The 21,122-nt window shown below is 37.6% G+C and overlaps 1 protein-coding gene across 5 annotated transcripts in view; it reads left to right on the forward strand.

The window, feature by feature from the left end:
- Positions 1 to 21,122, forward strand: part of fmn1 (formin 1) — a 367,109-nt gene that overhangs the window by 312,062 nt on the left and 33,925 nt on the right. For all 5 annotated transcript variants that reach the window (XM_043697987.1, XM_043697990.1, XM_043697988.1 and 2 more), the window contains one exon: positions 3,107 to 3,256. In XM_043697987.1, the coding sequence (XP_043553922.1) occupies positions 3,107 to 3,256 (150 nt within the window). The remainder of the gene's footprint in view (positions 1 to 3,106; positions 3,257 to 21,122) is intronic.

Here is a 21,122-nt window from a genome sequence, read left to right on the forward strand (position 1 = left end):
GATCCTGCATAGAGAAGAAGTCTTGTTCGAACCTGTGCATAAAAATGTTGGCATATTGGGGTGATAATTTGGTCCCCATGGCTGTTCCATGGTCCCCATGTCTGGATGAAGAACTGGTTGTCAAAGGTGAAGATGTTGTGATCAAGGATAAAGCGGATGAGTTGTAGGATGGTGTTTGGAGATTGGCAGTTGTTGGTGTTGAGTACTGAGGCTGTTGCTGCAATGCCATCATTGTGGGGGATGCTGGTGTAGAGTGCGGAAATGTCCATTGTGATGAGGAATGTTCCCGGTTCGATTGGTCCGTGGGTGCTGAATTTCTGTAAGAAATCCGTAGTGTCACGACAGAAGCTGGGGATCTCCTGTACAATAGGTTTCAAGATGCCTTCAACATAGCCAGAGAGATTCTCACATAGGGTTCCATTGCCTGACACGATGGGACGACCTGGTGTGTTGGCTTTGTGTACCTTTGGAGGGAAGTAAAAGTCGCCTACACAAGAAGTACATGGGATGAGCGCACGTAGGGAGCTCTGAAGGACTGGATCCAAAGTTCTGATCAATGTGTTTAATTCACGGGTGTGTTCTTTGGTCAGATCAGCTGGTAGTTGCCTGTAGTGTTCCTGGTTGTTCAGTTTTCGGTACACTTCCTTGCAGTAATCTGTTCTATTCTGAATGACAATGGCTCCTCCTTTATCTGCTGGTTTGATTGGTTTTGAGAGCCTGGATGGCATTGCGTTGTGAATGAGTGATGTTTTGCTCTACCTTATGGGTACAGCTGATGAATCTGGGATTTATATATTTCCTGACGGTTTGAGCATACATGTCAAGCCCAGGGCAGCGGCCCTCCGGTGGGGTCCAAGTTGACACCTTCTTTGGGTTTACACTTGGATTCTAAAATCCATGTCGAACTTTACATATGCAAAATTACAGGTTTTAGGTTTTAGGCCCAAAGTCATGAGGTTCACATGTACAGGAGGTTGATATTTGCGATACTTATTGTAGCACCATTTATATTGAAAAGTAAAGTTTGAAATATATATTTTTATGTGTGTGTGTATATATATATATATATATATATATATACACACATATATATACAAGCTTAGTTATAATTTCACAAAGAAAAATTCAGCCTTGGCAGATCTTACAGTTTCTGGAAGTTTAAGAGTGGTAAACTGTCCATAGATTTCTAAACTTGCAGCAGTTACTCTATGGACCATTCTCTTCTTACATACTCTTCATTTTCACTGCCTCGTTGCATTTTTCTTATTTGTGGACTTTTGATTCATTTACACTTAAAAATTTAGATATTAACATAAGTTTCAATGGTGTGACACTCCAGGGGTGACACGTTTTGGATGTATTCCCTCTGAGATCACATTTTGAGGAGGAAATACAAACTGTTAGTGGTAAATGTGAGATTTTTCATCAACTCAATAGTTTGATGTCTCTGTAAAATTCAGCAAGAGAAACCAATTGTCACGCTCCTGTTATAATTTGACACGCAATATTTTACTCCTAACCTGTAGTTACATCTTAATGAAAGAGGTTTTAGGAGAATCAAGTACAGATATTGTGGTTGAAAAGTTTTGAGCATCTGGTTCTTTTATTGAAGGTCTAAATTATCAGCCTATTCATCATTAATATCAGAAGCACTTTTCGATGTTGAAAGTGGTAGGTGATAAAGTAGCGACCTTTCATGTAATTTTATTTAAGCTATTAAAACAACATGGTCACAATTGTTATTCAAAGAATTTTAAGTTGATTACACAAGTGACTAATTAATGATCTAATTAATGCACCCTGGTGTTTATATAGACATTTTTACTATAGGGAACCCTTTGAAACACTTTTTACTGCAAATTAAAAGTTCTTTTTCATAATTTTTTTTGCATTTTTACTGCTATATAAACCAATCCTGATGGTCTCCATTAAAATGATGTAGATCTATGTGTAAATGTTTAATGTGTTATTCTCTTGAGGGACAGTAAAATGATCATTATTTAGTTGCAGACTAATGTGAGCTCGAGGGACCAAGACTTATCAGAGCTAGTGAAAATTAAGCTGCTAAAATGTTTATCCTACCTTCTAGTAACTTTGATGATTGAAGAAAGATGCATGTTCTGCAGGATTCTATTGTTGCTCTGGTATAATACTAAATATTTACTTTAGAATTTAAATATTACTGAAAGACAAAGCCAATAAAGTCCAACATAAAATTAAAAATAACCTTCAAAGGGTTGCTATGTCGAAAAACATCATATATTAATGGAACCAATATGTATCTTAAGTGAATATTTACCATGTTGACAAGTGAAGGAGAAAGCGGTTTAAAGATAAAACTTGTGTCAGGAAGCAACAATGATGAACCAAAAGGGAGAAAAATAAGAGAAAAATTTGCACAACACAAAGACATAAATAAGTCACAAAGTTGCCACACTGACCATACTGATTAAATAGTCTTTCTGTGGACTACATGAATTACATTTAAGTATAGTTCTCAATGAAATTCCAATGAGAAAACAATTTGACGTATTATTTCTTGCCATCATATTGAATTTGGGTCTGACATTTATGTAGATATTGAGATCAGTAACACAATATTGTATTTCACGGCATTTCAACTGAATGGCACCTTAGTTGTCAAAAAGAGCATGAGTTTAAACAGATACCAACTATTTGAAGTGCATGAATGAAAGGGAAAGTGTGTAGTTCAGATTTTATGTGTCTGTACTTGTTTATGTTATGCGCCTGGAGTCCCTCACCTTTGGAGACGAATGTGGTCTTGATTTCTAGCTATACTGAGTTTTTTCTTAGAGAGGAGTGGTGATATATATTTAAATCAGGGTTTTGATAGCTCTTATTTCAAAATCAGGTTTGTGGGCATGGTTATATGGCTATTCCAAATATCTCCTTCTGGAAACACTGTAGATGTATGAAGGTTACATTATACTTGACAAGGGTTGTTGCCATGAATGTTGAAGCTGAGGGAAGTCACAGTAATTTTTACAGAGCATTGGCTACTGACTTTGGAACAAGCCCTCAGGGAAACTACAGCCACTAGCAGGTTTACGTGTTGACAGTTTCTTTTTTCCTCTTTTTCTCTTAGCTTTGAAGAAACAATAAAGTTCTTTGGAGTGAAGCCAAAACCTGGGGGGAAAGATATTACTCCAAACTACATATTCATGCTGTGGTTTGAATTCTGTACTGATTTTAAAAATACTTGGAAACGTGAGAGCAAAAACATCTCCAAAGAAAGGTAAGAAAGAGATTAAATAAAGCATTAAAAGTCTATTCATTTCAAGATTAATTCATTTTAATTTTTACATATATATTGAACCACCATGTTACACTCTATTTATTTTATTTGTTTTTTTTATTAACTTGGATTAAAGAAGTTCAATCCCCTTGGGTATATTGAAAAAGTTGCCAAAGTCTGTTATACCCACAAGGAAGATAAACACACATAATCTGATAAATTACACTTTCCCAACTCCTTTCAATTACCTGCCAATAAAGTGGAATGAGAGCTGTGCTAATTTGTAACAGATTGCTTCACTAGTGCATTTTTATGTTGAACCAGCCTAAATGAGCTGATATTACTGTCGCAGACAGTACCGACAAATAAAAGCAAATGCTTTTCCAGTTATTAAACTTCACTTGCTTCAAAGAGAAACCCCCCAGACCTAGGCCACACTTAGCACAATGTCAAAGCCCCACACTGAATTTATGGCAGCACATCTGACCCCAGGTACCCTGCTGGGGACATCAAACTGCGTGACACTGCTTCTCGCAACAGTTTCCTGATTTTATTGGTTTGAGAAAGAATAACCTTACCCCATATATGCTTTTAGGTAAGGTTTCATGAAGGTTTTATGTGAGGGTGTCATTATGACCAAAAGATTAGCATTTTCTCAGTTTTATGACAAAATCACTTTTTTGCATTATTGTATTTGTTTGCTCGGATTTAACATTTCAGTTTTCTACCAAAATGAATGGTGAATTTTGAAAATATTAAAGCTGAGCCTTTATCATGCGCTCTTTAATAACAATGAAGCATGTAGAAGAATAGTTAGTAGATATTTAGTCTTTTCCCAGTTGTAAAGCATTGCTTTCTAAACAATTTAGCTCTGTGAATTTAAACAGTCATCTGTAGTTCCAATTGTTTCGTGGTTAACAAAAATGCTGTTCATAAAGTTGCTGCAGAAAATTAAAATAAGGAAATTTTCACAGCATTTCTACTCCATATTTAGTACAGTGGCCTGGAATCTTATAGGCTAGGTAACTATGGAAGTAAAAATAAATATTATTTTCTTTAAATTCTTTTATTGGCTTATATATCTCAATTAGTGCCTTAAAATTGCTATTCAAGGGAAACCAGATGGATTTAAATATTTAATGTCTAATTCTGCAGACACTCTTGGGAAAAGTTTTTTAAAAATTGAAAAATGAGCAGATAATATAACATAACACAATACTGTTAACTCATTAAGCTCAAAATTACTTCACTGCAAAGGCTTATTTGCGGAGGTTATGGCATAGCTACCTTGTACTAAGTGGCCATGCCTACTACAGTGTCTGAAATGGGAAACTAAGTTTTCTTCTTGATCCTGTCCTGTATGGATAATAAGAATCTGATGTTTAGCTGCTCCTTTAGGGTTAAAGATGGAATTTATCAAAAACAGAAGGGATCCATTTGTATATATAACTAAAAATGGGAGTTCCTTGAAATGTTGTTAAATGGGACAACAGAAAAAACATCCACATCTAGAATGTCTTGTAAAGTCATGACCCTTAGCGACACTGTTTTCCTAAGTGTGAAACTGTTGATTTACCACCCAGTTTACTAGAAATGGATCAGAATTAGATTAATTGGTGTAATCTGCATTCCCTGCTCTGGCATTTTTTTTCTCTGCAAGCTATTTCCCATTCTTACAAATGTACGTTATAAAGTATTTTTTATGGATCAAATTTACTCAAATATGTATCTCCATTATAATAGTTTCCCTTCTTATATCAGTTTAAAAACAACCAGTGAAGTTGATTTTGATGACCTAATAGTAAAAGACAGGTAGTAGCATGGAAAATGGGCTGCTGACTCACAAATCTCTGATCATATGTCATCAGACAACATCAAGATCCACCATAATTAAAGAAAAATTAGCTGTATTTAAAGTTTCCAGTATTAAATTTTGTAGTTTGAGCACATTGTGCCTGTTAAAATCTTGATCCAATATTAGATGGGACCGAGCTTGGGGATATGGATCAACGAATTTAATGTCTGTTCATTTTTCTTCTGATACAATGTATCAATAACTACAAATCACTAAGGATGCCTGTGTTTTTTGATCATTTCAATTTAATTCCTAACACCCGTATATTTGGACCTTATTTTGTCAGTAGACTCAAGCAGAAAGGAATAGGAACTGTGTTTTAGTTCACACAGAAAAGGACCTTCTCTCAGTCATGTTGGAAATAATATTCATTCACAAAGGTAAAGGTTCGTTTGGCTGATTTTCTGTTGTCCTGCTTTGTCCTGCTTTGGTCACTGGATAGAAGTACTGGTTCCACATCAGGCCCAGATGTAGAGGGGTCTAGACCAAGGTCAAAAGCCATGCTAGCTGTGCCCAAAGGCAGCTCTATACCATGGGTTAGAATTTGAGATTTTCTGGCTACAGATGAAGAACTGCAGGCAGAATGTCTCAATTAAGTTATAAGGTTCTCTTGAAAATAAAAAAAATACAGAACTCTGGTCTGGCAAAGAACTTGAGCGACTGTCTGAATGACTAGAATCTAGTGTCAGGTCACCTCAGCATATTTTCTGGTCATCCACATGCTGGTGTACTCCCAAGTAAATTACTTCTCATTTGTTTGACCTCCATCAGGTTTGGCCTTATGACTGGTGGACGCCAAATTCCACCCCTCCCAAAACCCTTGAATGGGTGTGAAATCCTGACGAAACACAAAGATTTGGAGACCAGGCAATCTGAATCTCTATCACTACTTTTCTGATCTTTCCTGAAAGCCCTCCTCCTGAAAAAAACTTCAATCCTGCCGTATTCACACTTAAATATATAGATGCTATCACAGTTTCACAAGGCAGAGAGAAACAGACAAAACAGCATCATCAGTTTAGAAATAATTCTACAACATGATAATATGTGTAGCCTTGATAATCCTGTGATTGCAGCTCCAGCTGCTAGGATAGAAGATCATAATTTCCTCTATAGTACATTCAAAGAACTATCACAATACTTCCTCAGAGCTTAATCCAAAAAAAGAGTTTTCAAAGTATGGGATGAGCATTGTCCCAATACTTTAATAGACAAATACGCCTTACAGTACAACACTGAATGGTATAGACCAAGAAGTCAGTGGAGTTTGTTCATTCTTTTAGTCTGTATTTAATAGCTAGTCTCAACTAAGATGCTACAACTTGCCTGAGCATCTCCCTTAAGAATGGCAAGTTTGTGAGGGTCCCACATTTGTGATTCCTGTTAAGCTTTAGTTGATCATCTTCCCGAAAGGAAAAAGATATCCTTGTCTGCTAACTCGAACAATCATTAATGGACTCTCTGCTGACCTCAAATATTACATTTTCTGGATTTTCAGACCCAAAAGTAAAACATACAAGAAGGTGATTTGCAACAGAATTTATCTTACTCATTTTCTGAAGGGTCTCCTGCAAAATTACAATGGAAATTCAAGAGACCAACTCTAGAAATTCACTTTCTTAATAAGCAGGCAGTATTCAAAAATAATTTAGTGCAACAAATAAATTGGCAGAGATGGGGTAAGAGTTACTGTATGATGACAGTATTATAGTTTGAAGTGCTGGTCCCTTTAAACAGCAAGCTTCAAGATCAAAAGTCCTGACCTGAGTAGTGTTATTGATCCTGAAAATAGATACCGTCATGAAACAATCTTTGCTTCATTGCTCGTTCATTTTAAATGTGTTTTGAAATCCAGTTCATTTGACACTGCTGGTAGACTATTTCTTGCAAGACAGTTCCCTGATGATATCTCAGAAGTCAGTATTCAAACAGAAGAATGTTATTAAAAGCTGTTTGTTAGAGTTAACCATAATCTTTTGATAGCAGTTAGATTGTTTGGTTTTGTTGTGATATAAAGTCATTCAAGGTGAAGTAATTTTAATTTATCTTAGTACAGTTTTACATTTATTATTTGTCATTAAAAATTAATTAGATGTTTTAATCAATAATTTGCCAGGTTTAAAGGCCTAATCTGCAGATTGTTAGCAAATCTATATGTTCTAGCCGAGACATGTGCTCTTTCAAACCCATAAGGTCACAGAGTTATTGGAAGTAAAAACACCAAAAAGTTTCACTAACAAAGATGGTATTCAGATCTGAATAATTCCAAGCTCCTTGGGATATTATGCAGAAAATAATTTTAGTTGCTGTTGACTCAAGCTGAGCAAAATCACACAATTAAACTACAAGAGAAACAAAAAGCAGTAATGGATGAAACAAGTGCTATGTAATGAGGGTTGTCTTAGGGAGTCTGCGATGAAAGGCAACCAGTCATTTCAGACATGAGAAAGTAGGCGTCTAGTGGCAGACCTTTCACTTGATTTTATAGAGTCTGAATGAAAAGCAGGCTGCCAAGGACCCTGATTACTTTCTCTCTGGGAAAGAATTCAAAATGTGAAAGGTGAATTGATTCATGTCTCTATTTGCCTGCAATTATGAAGGATTTTTACGCAGTGGGAATATGTTAATTTATAAAGGAAGCAATGCTAAACTGTTCCCTAATATATTTGCAGATGAGAATGTTCCTTACTACAGTGGCAAAACCATTTGTAACTTTGTTTAATTTTACTATCCTTATTTATGTCTTTTTTTCTCTACATAGTTACAGTTTATTTGGTACATACATCAAAGTAATTACAAGATTGCTGAAATACAGATTAAATATGATGCCTTATTTCTAAGGAGCACCTTAAACAAAAGGCTACATTAGTGATAACACCTCAATCATGTACTCCCTCCAGGAAATTAATGGATATTACAAGTCAGAGAATTCTAAACTTATGTCCAAACTGAGTTCTGTGAGCACTATTTCTTTGTTGGAGATTCAAACTCTTAAAAACTTCTTTTTCAAGAGGCAAGACACATCAAAGTATTATTTCCACTTCTGAGGTAATGATCATCCCCCTTCTAGCAGAGAGGTTTACTCAGTAGAAGCATAGATCAGAGAATTTAGGGCTGACGTTTTATTTTGATCTCAAACTCAGGAATTAGCTTCCCTGTTAGGAGCAGTGTATTACAGAATCACTATAGAAGGCATTGAGATTAATTCTAACACTATTTGCTCTCTTGAGGAATGATACCACCTTCCCCCTCTGGGTCTTTTATGAGGGCTTTAACTTTCTCATCTGTAATTGGCCTTCTGCCTTCAAGTGCAGTTGCATTGCTGAAATCATGTTGAAATCAATTGCTGGAGTCATGTTTCTGATCTGTTCCTTAGTCTCGATAGCAAATTAAAAACGATTTGATGGAGAAACAGTCTTCATTCATTCTAAATGTTATGTTCTTCAAATGAGATGTAACTGAAACACATTTTCCTGATCTTCAAATTTATTCTTATGAATTAGACCTACCAGCAAGGCCAATATTTGCCGGCTTCCTTTATTTGTCATTGAGAAATTGATAGTGAGCCTCTTCTTGAGCTATTGCTGCTCACATGGTGGAAATGCTCCCACAGTGCTATTATCAGGTGATGAGTGTCAGGATTTTGATGCTGAAACAATAAAGAAAGGAACTATCGTATAAGTTCCAGAGAAGATGCATTGTTATTTGGACAGAAGCTTGGAGGGTCAATTCTCATTAGTAGAGATAGAAGATTTTGGAGGAGCTGCTGAGAAACCTTGGCAAACTGCTGCAATGCATCCTGTGGTGGCACATGCTGACCCTATGGTATACGTGTTGTGGAGAAGAACTGCACTTAAATTGGTGAATGATGTTCCAATCAAATGGAAGACTTTTCCCTAAATAAGAGTTGAGCTTCTTTCGACATGATGCAACTGCATGCATCCAGAAAATGTCAGCATTTCGTGCCTTGTTAGGCCTAAATCAGGAGCTGAGCAACTCATCACTGGACACATGGCCCCTGACCCATTCGAGTAGTCACTAAATTCATCTGGTTATTCCAATCAAATTTTTAGATCATAATGACTGTTAAAATGTGATTATGTGGGACTCAGCAATGGTAATGCTATTGATGTCAAAGGGGAGTCATTAGTCTTCTTGTTGGAGATGGGCGTAGCCTGGCACTTGACTGGCTTAAACATAGATTACCGTTTATCATACTGAACCATTTTACTCACACCTTGCTGCATACAGGCAAGGATTATTGAATAATCAGTTTTGATGGACAGAATGGTTATTGATGAATCAGCCAAAGATGGTTTTTCCTGGGACAGTTCTTGCAGAAATAAAGAATAGCCTCTACAAAGCACAACTGGCATCCTTTGCGCCAGATATGACTCCATCTCCTGGACACAGTACGGTGATGATGCAACATGATACTAAGAAGAGTTTGCTCAGTCTGAAGATGGGAGCTAGGCTGTAAATTGTCACTCCTAATAATGCTGACATGAACAGAGCTTCTGTAACAAAAGGAATGCATCAAAACAAATTCAAGTGGATATTTCACTTATATAAAACTTTATAAAACTTTCACTTTATAAAATATATAAAACTCATATATTTCACTAATGTTCTTGAGGGAAGGAAAAACTGCTGCCCTTACCTGAACTAGGCTACATGTGACTCCAGACCTTCAGCAACATGGTTGATGCTTAACTGCCCTCTGAAATAGCTTAGCAAGCCACTGTGTTGTATCAATCACTAGAAAGTCACAGATATGGAATAAAACCAGGCAAACCACTTGGCAAAGTCCTTTTGGGCTAATGGCAAAATTTCACAGATTAGTGAAACAACAGCCAGACAGTCATACTCAGAGTCATACCTGACACACAATGTCCCAGACAATGCCTGGATATGTCTTTTCGCATTGTCAGGACAATCCTCACAGAGGAAATGACAATAGGTCAGGGTGCACAAGAAATATCCAATGGGGGAAGGGAGGCAAGTATGAGGATGAGGATTTTTCAAATCCCAGGGATGTGGGATCTGAGAAGGGGCAATGTTTTGGGTCTGGCAGCAGGGTAGGAGCGTGGAAACCAGCAGCCGTGTGGGATAGAGGTGTAACAGGCCGGGTTTTCGGTAGTGTAGAGGGCATAAAAGAGGTGTCTTTGGGGTTGTGTGAGATAAGCTGGGCATCAGTTGAACAGCTACTTGGCAGTTAAACTTAGTTAACTAGTCTAACATTTCCTCAGTAACTTACTTAACTGCTGCATGACTCTTTGAACCTTTTGATTTAATCAAGACTTTCAGAAGGGTCCAGACAAAGAGGAATATCCGAGCAAGGTCTAAATTTCCTGGGCAGTTCCTTCAGAGTCTGCTACAATGAGGATTCCACAGGCTCCCTATTCCAACTCCCAGCAAGGCTTTGATATTATCTGACTATTAGAAAATCCTGGTCCATTGTTCATTAAATTTAGCAACAAAAAAAAGGCAGCTGATATTTATAGTGTGTTGATGAATCAATCGATGTTGACTATTTCTTTACCCATAAACCTAAACTGGTCTAGAACATTGCGTTTTTATAGTGGTTGACATTTTAGCTCCTTAAAGCATATTTATTTTGTGTGTCTGTTGTTGAACATCCTGTGGCTTTAATTATTAATGCCTTGTTTTCCTGTACAACCTTGAAGTCATGATCGGAGGCAAGGAAGGAAAGGAAATAAGTGTATACTGTAACATAGGATAAAAATAAATTTGTATATATGAAGTAAGATACAGTGTGAGGATAAAAATGTGTAATTCACCCTTTTTGTATAATTCATACTTTACTGTCATTCTATTTTGTGTATCAGTTTCTAATCCTGCTACTTGTGTTGATTCTTACAATTTATTTATTCTTGATTCAAATGGGTTCTAGGTTAAAAGGAAACAAATTCTTAAATATTATATTGTTACTACTACTAAGTAAATAATTATGGTGAAAAATACACATTTAAAGCTAAAATGCAAAACAAAATAAACAGTATATTATAAATATGAACTTTTAATATAGGTGTGATTTGAATGTAAATGGTTGAAATGTTTTTCTCGGAAAATGATGTGCAGTTGTTTCAGATATCACTAGTGTTCTTTCATTAATCACGCTGAATTGATAAATTCAGATTAACACATATTCACCATCTCTAGGTGATGATTGATGAGCAAAGTTTTCTTTTAAAGAAATGATTATTGGAGTTGGTTAGATTTCGCATTTCTTCAACTGCGTTTGTAAGGCTTTCCACTAAAAGTATATTTTACTGATTAAATCTCCGATTATTTTAGTTACTACAATAGATTAAATAGAAGGTCTTTGGTTGCCCTTGAAGTAGCTCCTAATGAAGTTAATATTCTGAAACCTTTCACAAACCAATCCAATTTAATGCTTCTATAATAACTACTTTATGGGGAATGGGAATACCTAGATTGAAAATAGAACTATCAAAAACATATTGAGATGAACACTGTTCTAAAATTAGGGTAGCACTCCATGAAGAAATAGTCACTCTTTATTAAAATTAGGCAGTATTTAGAGATACTTTATTCAGAATATGTTACATAACTTTACATTCCTCAGCACTGATTTTGCTGACATGGAGAAGCACATGAATTTACCCTGAAAATGTACTGACAAAAATTTCTAGACTCTATTGAGTCGGCTGGTTATTAATGTTGCAAATGTCTTTTATGCACTTATGGACTATTAGTAATGATTATCTCCTAATTTTTGCTAAATGCATGAACTATGATCTTATTACAATTACAATAGATTGCATGCCAGTCCACCACTGACTTATCATTTGAAGGTCAATTGTTTTTAATTATTGCTCCTTATTTTTCTAACCCTTCAACTGCCTTTATATTGGAGCTGCAAACTTTACCAAACAGAAATGGAGAACAAGCCAAGGTTAGAGGATTCACAGATTCAAAGCCATCAAATGGAGCCAAGAATATAATTCTATTTATTAAAAGATGGTATGATCTGGAATAGTGGTCAAACAAACAGATAGCGTTTGGGCAATAAACCAAAGAACTTGTAATAGGGTGAAACCAGGTAAGGAGGAAAATTGCAAGACTTAGGGAAGAATGGTGGGGAGCCTTAAAAGGAATTACAGAACTGGAGCAGAATTGTTGAAAGTAGCAATCTCAATTTTCAGGAAATAGCAATGAGAAAGCTAGAATAAATGAATAGAATAACTAAGACTAGGAATAACGAGCTAGAAGGCCTGAGTGTAGCTAACTAGCTTGAAGGCTTGCTCATGGAGTGCACCAGAACCAGGAAACATTATGACACACTGAAGGAAAAGTAGCTTAATACTTGAGGGAGCAATCAGGCTGTTTGAATCAGATCTAGAAAAACAAACACTGGGAAAATGGAACTCGGAGTGCTCATTATTCTCAGTGGAACTCAGGGAGGAAGTGGAGAAAACAAATCCACCTTTAAATCAAAAATGAACCCGCTGCTCTGGCCACCATCTTGGCAGTACTGCACCAAACTTGAAAGAATTTTTTTTCTTCGGAAAGAATTTTAATCTAACGTACTGCCTACAAAATTAATATTGAAAAATATATTTAAGGCATACCTTATTTGAAAACAGAGATCTTTCGTAAGGTGATGGAAGGTGTCATTAACAGCACTATCAAGCTTACTATCAATAACTTGCTCAATGATACCCAGTTTGTGTTCTTCCAGAGCCACTCAACTCCTGACTTCATTACAGCATTGGTCCAAACATGGACAAAGATCTGAGGTGAGGTGAGAGTGATCATCAAGGCTGAGTGTCGCGCTGAGGAGCCCTCATAAGACTGATATCAATGGGAATTGGGGAGGGGGGTGGGGGTCTCTTATTGGTAGCAGTCATACTTGGCACAAAGGAAGGTGGCTATTGTTAGTGCAGGTCAGCTGGCTCCAGGACATCCCTACAGGAGTTCCTTAGGGTCATGTTTTCTAGATCCAGCCATCTTCAGCTGCTTCATCAATGGCCTTCCCTCCATCATAAGGTCAAAAATGGAGTGGTTTGCTGATGACTGCACAATGTTTGCCATTCATGGTACCTCAAATATAGTCCATTCCTAAGAATATCCAAGTTAAAGAGTGTGGTGCTGGAAAAGCACAACCAAACAGGCAGCATCTGAGGAGCAGGAGAATCGACATTTCAAGCATCAGGAATTTCTGATGAAGGGCTAATGCTTGAATTGTCGATTCTTCTCTTCGGATCCTGCCTGACTGGCTGTGCTTTTCCAGCACCACACTCTTCAACTGTGATCTCCAACATCTGCAGTCTTAACTTTCTCTTAATATTCAAGTTTGAGCTGACAAGTGGCATGTCACTCAAGTGCCCGGCAATGATCATTTCCGCAAAGAAAGAATCTAACTATCAGCATTACCACCACTGAATTCTGCCACTATCAATATCCTGAGGTTTACCATCGACCAGGAACTGAGCTGATTAGTAATATAAATACTGTCCAAGACTGGGAATCCACCAGCAAATAAGCTGGCACAGTAGCTCAGTGGTAAGCATTGCTGCCTCATAGTTACCAGGGACCCAGGATCGATTCCACCCTCGGGAACCATCTATGTGGAGTTTGTATATTCTTTCGGTGTCTGTATGGGTTTCTTCCCACAGTCCAAAGATGTGTGAGTTAGGTGGATTGGCCATGCTAAATTGTCTATAACATCCAGGGAAATGCAGGCTAGGTGAGTTAGCCGTGGGAAATGCAGTGTTACGGGGATAGTGTGGGGTGGTGGGACTGGATGGGTTGCCCTTCAGAGGTTCAGTGTGGATTCAATGGGCTGAATGGCCTGCATCCACAATGTTTTCTATTAAAAAAAGGTAGCTCACCTCCTTCCTCCTCAAAATAGGACCCCCATCTACAAAGCACATGTCAAGAATGTGATGGAATATACCCACTTGACTGGATGCATGCAGATCCAGCAACACTGAAGAAGCTTGACACGATTCAGGACAAAGGAACCCATTTGATTGGCACTACATCCCCAAAATCAACTCCGTCCATCATCGGTTTTCAGCATTGTATAACATCTACAAGATGCATTACAGAATTTCCCCAATGCTTTGGGAGCACCTTCCAAACCCATGATCAGAAGGATATGGTCAGCAAATTCATGGAATACCAGCACCTGCACGTTCCCCTCAAAGCCACTCACCATCCTGACTTGGAAGGATATTGCTGTTCCTTCAGTGTCACTAGGTCAAAATCATGAAATTCCCTCCCCAGTGGCATTATGGGTTTGCCTACACTTTATGGGCTACAGTGGTTGAAGAGTGATTCTCACAAGTCTTGAGGGCAATTAAGGGATAGACAGTAAATGATAGCCCAGCCAGTGACACCCACATCCCATGAATGAATAAAACAATGTCCAAAGCTGAAGATGTGCAAAGATTGCCTCCCTAGCAATAAAGCTTTGCATGTGAGATATATTATCTGTACCGTTTTTGTTGAACCACTTTTATTACACTCCACAAAATCATTTTATTTCAGTCTTTCATGTCAAAGTCAGAATATGCACATATAAAAAATGTTAAGTAATATAGCTTACCAGGAAAGATATTTATTGGCTTAAAATAACTGCAAATTTGTGAGCATATTGCAATAAATACAAACAGTCTTTGTGGAAAAGTTTCTGGCAATCTATCAATGCTAAGTGGAAAGGATCTGCCATACGTTGACCAAATTCTTCACCTAGAAAAAGAAATTGTCCAGCTTTAAATTATAATCTGTATCATGCTCTAGTTTAATTTTTTTGCACCTTTTAAAGTACAGAATTATAGAAGTCAGAATACAAAAGGAGGGCATTTGGTTCATAATTTTTACATCTGTGTTGGTGTGAACTCATCAACCAAAGCTATCTATTCTAATTGAATTAACTTTCTTTATCCTTTATCCTTTTATATTTTTACTTTAAAAATTCTTGTATAATGCAGTTTTAAATTGTGATATGTTTATTGATGGTACAAGTGCTACTTTTGGTAGATAATGTCAAATTTTAATAGCTCTCTAGCTTTCCCTTCATTCTTTTACTGATAATCGGGATTTTTTTGTCTCCTTTTCACTATTTCCCTTTTTATAATTTGAACAAAAGATCTTGATTTTTCATTTGTGAGAAGATGGAAAATTCTATCTTTTCAACAACTCAGCTTCACAATATCTACATCATCTCTAATTCCTGCTGTAGTTTCAGTGAATCTTCACTGGATGCTTTCCATATCCCTAAAGTCTTTCCTATAATAGGGAGACCAGAAGGACACATAATCTTCTACAGATGTGGCCTAACCAGTGACCTCTACAAATTCAACATTATTTCTTTCCCTTTGTGTTCAGTTGCCCCATATATAAAAGCCATAATTCCATTTGTCTTTTTATGGCCTTTCCTCCCTCCACTTCAATCTTTAAAGAACTTTGTCAACAATCTTACCATTTAGAATGTAATTCTCTTCACTTCTTTTTCTCCTGAAGGTTACTATTTCCCATTTCTGTGCATTGAATCCATCTGTCCTTTATCTCCACACTCCACTAATCTAATTTTGTGTTTCTGCATTTTCTGTGTCTTCCTCAAAACTCTCCTTTATAAACCTGTTAATGAAAAATAAATATCTGTTAGTCAAAAAAAATAAGTTAGTATCTATAATTAAGCAAAGATCCAAAGACTAAGGTCAGTATACAATACTTTACTTTGGAATTAATGCAATATAGAAGTTACAGCATGGGTACAAAAGTATAGGCAACAGAGATGTGGTATGTTAACACATTTGTCATTAATGGTCAAATGCAAATGTAGACACACCAAGAATGGTTTCGAAAAAAAAGGACTCACATTTGAAGTAAATATTTAAAACTCAGGTATTTAGAGGGATTTGTTTGTGTATGAACCACCCTACCCTGGGAAAAAGACCTTGGCTATTCACCCTATCCATGCCCCTCATGATTTCATTAACCTCTATAGGTTCACCCCCCAGGCTCCAACATGCCAGGGAAAATAACCCCAGTCTATTCAGCCTCTCTCAATAGCTCAAACCTTCAAACCGCAGCAACATCCTTGTAAATCTTTCAGCACCCTTTCAAGTTTAACAGCGTCCTTCCTCTGACAGGGAAACCAGAATTGAATGTAATATTCCAAAAGTGTTGCGAACAAATGTCCTGTGCAGCTGCAACATGGCCTCCCAGCTCCTATACTCAATGCCATGACCAGTAAAGGCAAGCGTACCAAACTCTTTCTTCACTACCCTTTCTACAAGCAACTCTATCTTCAAGGAGCTATGAACCTGCACCCCGAGATCTATTTGTTTGCTATCACTTCCCAGGAGGGTACCATGGAATGTCCTGCCCTCATTTGCCTTTCCAAAATACAACAGCTCACATTTATCTAAATTAAACTCCATCTGCCATACCTCTGTCCATTGGCCCATCTTATCAAGATCCCATTGTAATCTGAGATGACCTTCTTCATTGACACTACACCACTAATTTTGGTGCCGTCTGCAAACTTACTAACCGTTCCTCCTGTATTCACATCCAAATCATTTATATAAATGACAAAATGCTTTTACATAAATGACAAAAAGCAGTGGACCCAGCACTGATACTTGTAATCTAACCTTGCTAATCAGTCTACTATGCAGAATCTTGTTGAACGCCTTACTGAAGTCCATATAGTCCACTGCTCTGCCTTAATCAATCCTCTTTGTCATTTCTTCAAAAATCTCAATCAGATAAGTGAGGCAAGATTTCCCATGCACAAAACCATATTGACTGACTCTAATTAGTCCTTGCCTTTCCAATTACATGTAAATCTTGTCCCTCAGAATCCCCTCAACAACTAACCCACCACTGATGTCAGGCTCACTGGTCTATAGTTCCCTGGCTTTATCTTACCACATTTCTTAAATAATGGCACCACGTTAGTCACTCTCCAGTCTTCCGGCACCTCACTCCTGGTATTGATTTTACAAATATCTCAACAAGAGGCCCAGCAATGACTTCCCTAGCTTCCCACAAAGTTCTGGGATACCCCTGATCAGGTCCCAGGGATTTATCCACCTTTGTTTTTTAAGACATCCAGCACCACCTTCCCTGTAATATAGATGCTTTTCAAGATATCACCTATTATTTATCCAAGTTTTCTTGCTTCCATACCCTTCTCCACAGAAAATACTGATGTGAAATACTCACTTAATATCTCACCCAGTTCCTGTGGTTCCACACATGGATAGCCTTGTTGCTCTTTAATGGGTCCTATTCTCTCCCAAGTTACTGTTGTGCCCTTAATGTATTTGTAGAGTCTCTTTGGATTCTCTATAAGCCTATCTGCCAAAGTTATGTCATGTCCCCTTTTTGCCCTCTTAATTTCCCACTTGGGTATACTTCTACTGCCCTTAAACTCCTCAAGGGATTCATTCGATCCCAGTGTCTACACCTGCCATATTTTCTTGACCAGAACCTCAGTTACAGAAAGGGAGGGATTGTTGATTCCAAGAAAGAAAAGGTGTTCAAAATAACAAAGGATTCAGTTAAAATAGTTTCTGGAGTCCTTGTAAATGCTAAGTATTCTTTCACAGCAAACAAAAGGACAAATATTATGGTGAGCATTGCAGACAAACCAGTGAATTACAAACCACAGAAACCTGTGGTCACAGGGTAAACTGCTAAAGTTATATCATACCAAGTGTACCGATCCAGTTCTGCTCAACAAGTTATAAGGTGACATTTGCATATCATTGGATGTTCAAGATATAGCTATGAGTCTAATCTCCAGAATCAGAGATCTGAGTTATGAAGAACAACAAATTTTAGCTTCTAACCTCAAAGAAAGAAAGCCTTATCAAAACAGAAAGTCCAAAAGCTTTTTTCAAATAATAAGAGACACTAAAGAAAGGACTGAGAGATAAAATTCAAATGGAAGTTTAATTCAATAAGAGTGGTAGATGTTGTTTGCATGGATTTTAGTAAAGCCTTTGACAAGGTTCCACATGTTATACTACTTAAAGAAGTTAGAACACCTAGGATTGATGGTGAGCTTGCCAATTGAGTACAAAATTGGCTTAGCAGTAGGAATCAGCAGGATGTGGTGAAGGGTTGTTTTTCAGATGCCTGTGACCAGGGGTGCAAAACAGGAATCAGTACAAGGTCCCCTTTTATATAAATAATATGAATGAAAATATAGGAAGCAATGACACCAAAATTGATAGTATAGTGGTCAGTGAAAAAGGTTATCTAATATTACAAAAAAATCTTGATAAATTGGGTCAACAAACTGAGGAGTGGCAGATAGAGTTTAATTTCGATAAATGCAAGATGTTGCATTTCAGTAAAACAAACAAGGGCAGGACTAATGGTAGGGCCCAAGGTAGTGTCGGATGCTGCCTGACCTGCTGTGCTTTTCCAGCTCCACACTCTCGACTCTGATCTCCAGCATTTGCAGTTCTCACTTTCTCCTCTCTGGGTAGTGTTGTAGAATGGAGAGACCTAGAGGTTAAGGCGCATAATTCTTTGAAATTTGCATCACAGGTAGACAGGGTGTTTAAGAAGGTGTTTAGAATGCTTGCCTTCATTGTTCAGACATTTGAGTACAAGACTTGGAACGTCATGTTGAGGTTGTGCAGGACATTGGGGAGGCCTCTTCTGGAATACTGTGTACAGTTCTAGCCATCCTGCTATAGGAAGGATATTATCAAAGTGGAGAGGGTTCAGAAACGATTTACCAGGATGTTGCTAGGATTGGAGGGTTTGAATGTAGGTTTGCTCGCTGAGCTGGAAGGTTCATTTTCCTACATCCAGAGCTACAAATCCTCAACCTGAGCTACAAATCTTCTCAAAACTCGCTAGCATCTATGGGTGCAATACGCTAAAACTGGCCCAAAAATGGGAAACCAACACCATTCGACAGAGCGCCACCCGCTAACAGCTGTACTTCCTGCACGAATGCCTAAGGAAACAGATACTACCTAAATGTCTTAAATACAAACCTCCCCTGAACACCCCACTAGCCAAAAGAATAGCAGAGCAAAATGGCCACAGAATCCTTAGAGAAATTATTAATGATGTCCACAACAGACTTTGTATATACTGCTGGGAAATTTCATGCCAAAAGACTTTACTCTCTAAGGCAACAGACCATGAATGGACAGACACAGTACAACAAGCCATAGACATTAGACAGTGACAAACACAGAAAATGAAAAAAACACAAAATAAACTAGGCAAACTTACACAAAATAACAACACAGAAGCATGGATTTAAAAAAAACTTATCTGACCGGCCTTTAAAAGACACTGAAAAACCAGTCTTAGTAAGAAGATTAAATTACAACTTCTGGGATGCAGACAAGAAAGATTTCTTAGCAGCATTAGAAACAACAATGAAAGACAACCAACTCACAGAAAAAAACCCAGCAAACCATCAGATAGTTGCACCAACATTAAGCAGGAAAAAGAAAGGAAACACACTCAATACACAAGAAAGGAAAGCTCTAGAAAGACTAAAAAAAGATAAAAACATTGTTGTCCTACATGCAAAGGACGCTCGACAGTCATTTTAAATCAAAGATACTATATTGAGAAAGCAAACGCACTACTTGCAGATAATGAAAACAAACCTTCCAGTGAGCAAACTTACATCCAGACTCAACCTGGGCTACAAATCTTATCAAAACTCACTAATGGAGGGTTTGAATTATCAAAATAGGCTAGATAGGCTGGCACTTTTTTCACTCGAGCATGGGAGGTTGAGGGATGACCTCATTGAGGTTTATAAAGTTATGAGGGGCTTAGATAAGGTAAATAACAAGGGTCTTTTTCTTCGGGTGGAAGAGTTTTTTTTAAGATAAGTGGAGAAAGTTTGAAAAAGGCAATGAGTAGCAACCTTTTTACACAGAGAGTGGTTCATGTGTGGAATGAACTGCCAGACAAAGTGGTGTACGCAGGCACAGTTACAACGTTTAAAAGACATTTGGACAGGTACATGAATAGCAATGGTTTGGAGGGATATGGGCCAAATGCAGGCACATGGGACTAGGTTAGTTTGGGACCATGCTCAGTGTAGGTTAGTTGGCCTGACAAATTATTGACTGAAATTGTTGGTGAACTGTAACCTCTGCCCTGGTGTATGTAAAGTGGAATGAAAGGCTTTGGCTGATATGTATGTTTTATATTTCCTGTCATTTTGTTATGAACCAGAGACTTGATAATGGACCATCTTTCAGATAATAAATGCCCCAGTAAGAATATGAATGACTTCATACAAAATGGCAAGTACATCTTCAGGGAGGTTAAATGGTTTCACAGGTGAGCAACGGTGCTTCGGCAATACCTGACGAAACTCTTCCCATTAACCTTTTCCTCAGCCCCCACACAAAGAGCACCTTGAGAATTACAATCTTAGTAAGAAATTGAACCTGTGGATTAATCAGGAGTCCGCTCCTCTTACCTTGAAGCAAAGGCTATCAACCAGCTGATGCCTGGCTGAAGAACTTATCAAGAAGATAAAACACATGCTGCATGTGGGAAACCTAACCTCTTACATTTTCCTCCAAAACTCTGTCCCCCCCCCCCACGCATGTGATCCAAATCTACCCCAGGTATCCAGTCTGGTAGGTCTTAATGCGAATTTTTCATTTTGTTTATCCGAAGAGCCACTTTGTAGCTTGTGCTGCTCACACAGGGCACAGCACTTTTAATGATCGCTAGGAACCATGGATGACAACTTAAAAGCCTGCAGAAAGTTTGTGGGCTGTTATAAGTGTGATAAATGCACACCACCTACCAACCACAAAATCTGTATCCTTTTTTCACTATAATCATGTATTACACTGAAAATGTTTTGGTAGATCATTCTACTTAGGAATGTAAATGATGATAAATACACTTTAATTCTCAACAAATAAGTGCCTAAAGGTCACTTCTGAGTCCGTTCATACTTGTGTTTCAATGTCAAATCTTAGCATACAGATGGGATTA

Source organism: Chiloscyllium plagiosum, chromosome 10 (genome assembly GCF_004010195.1).
Source record: "Chiloscyllium plagiosum isolate BGI_BamShark_2017 chromosome 10, ASM401019v2, whole genome shotgun sequence".
NCBI classification, from domain to species: Eukaryota; Metazoa; Chordata; class Chondrichthyes; order Orectolobiformes; family Hemiscylliidae; genus Chiloscyllium; species Chiloscyllium plagiosum.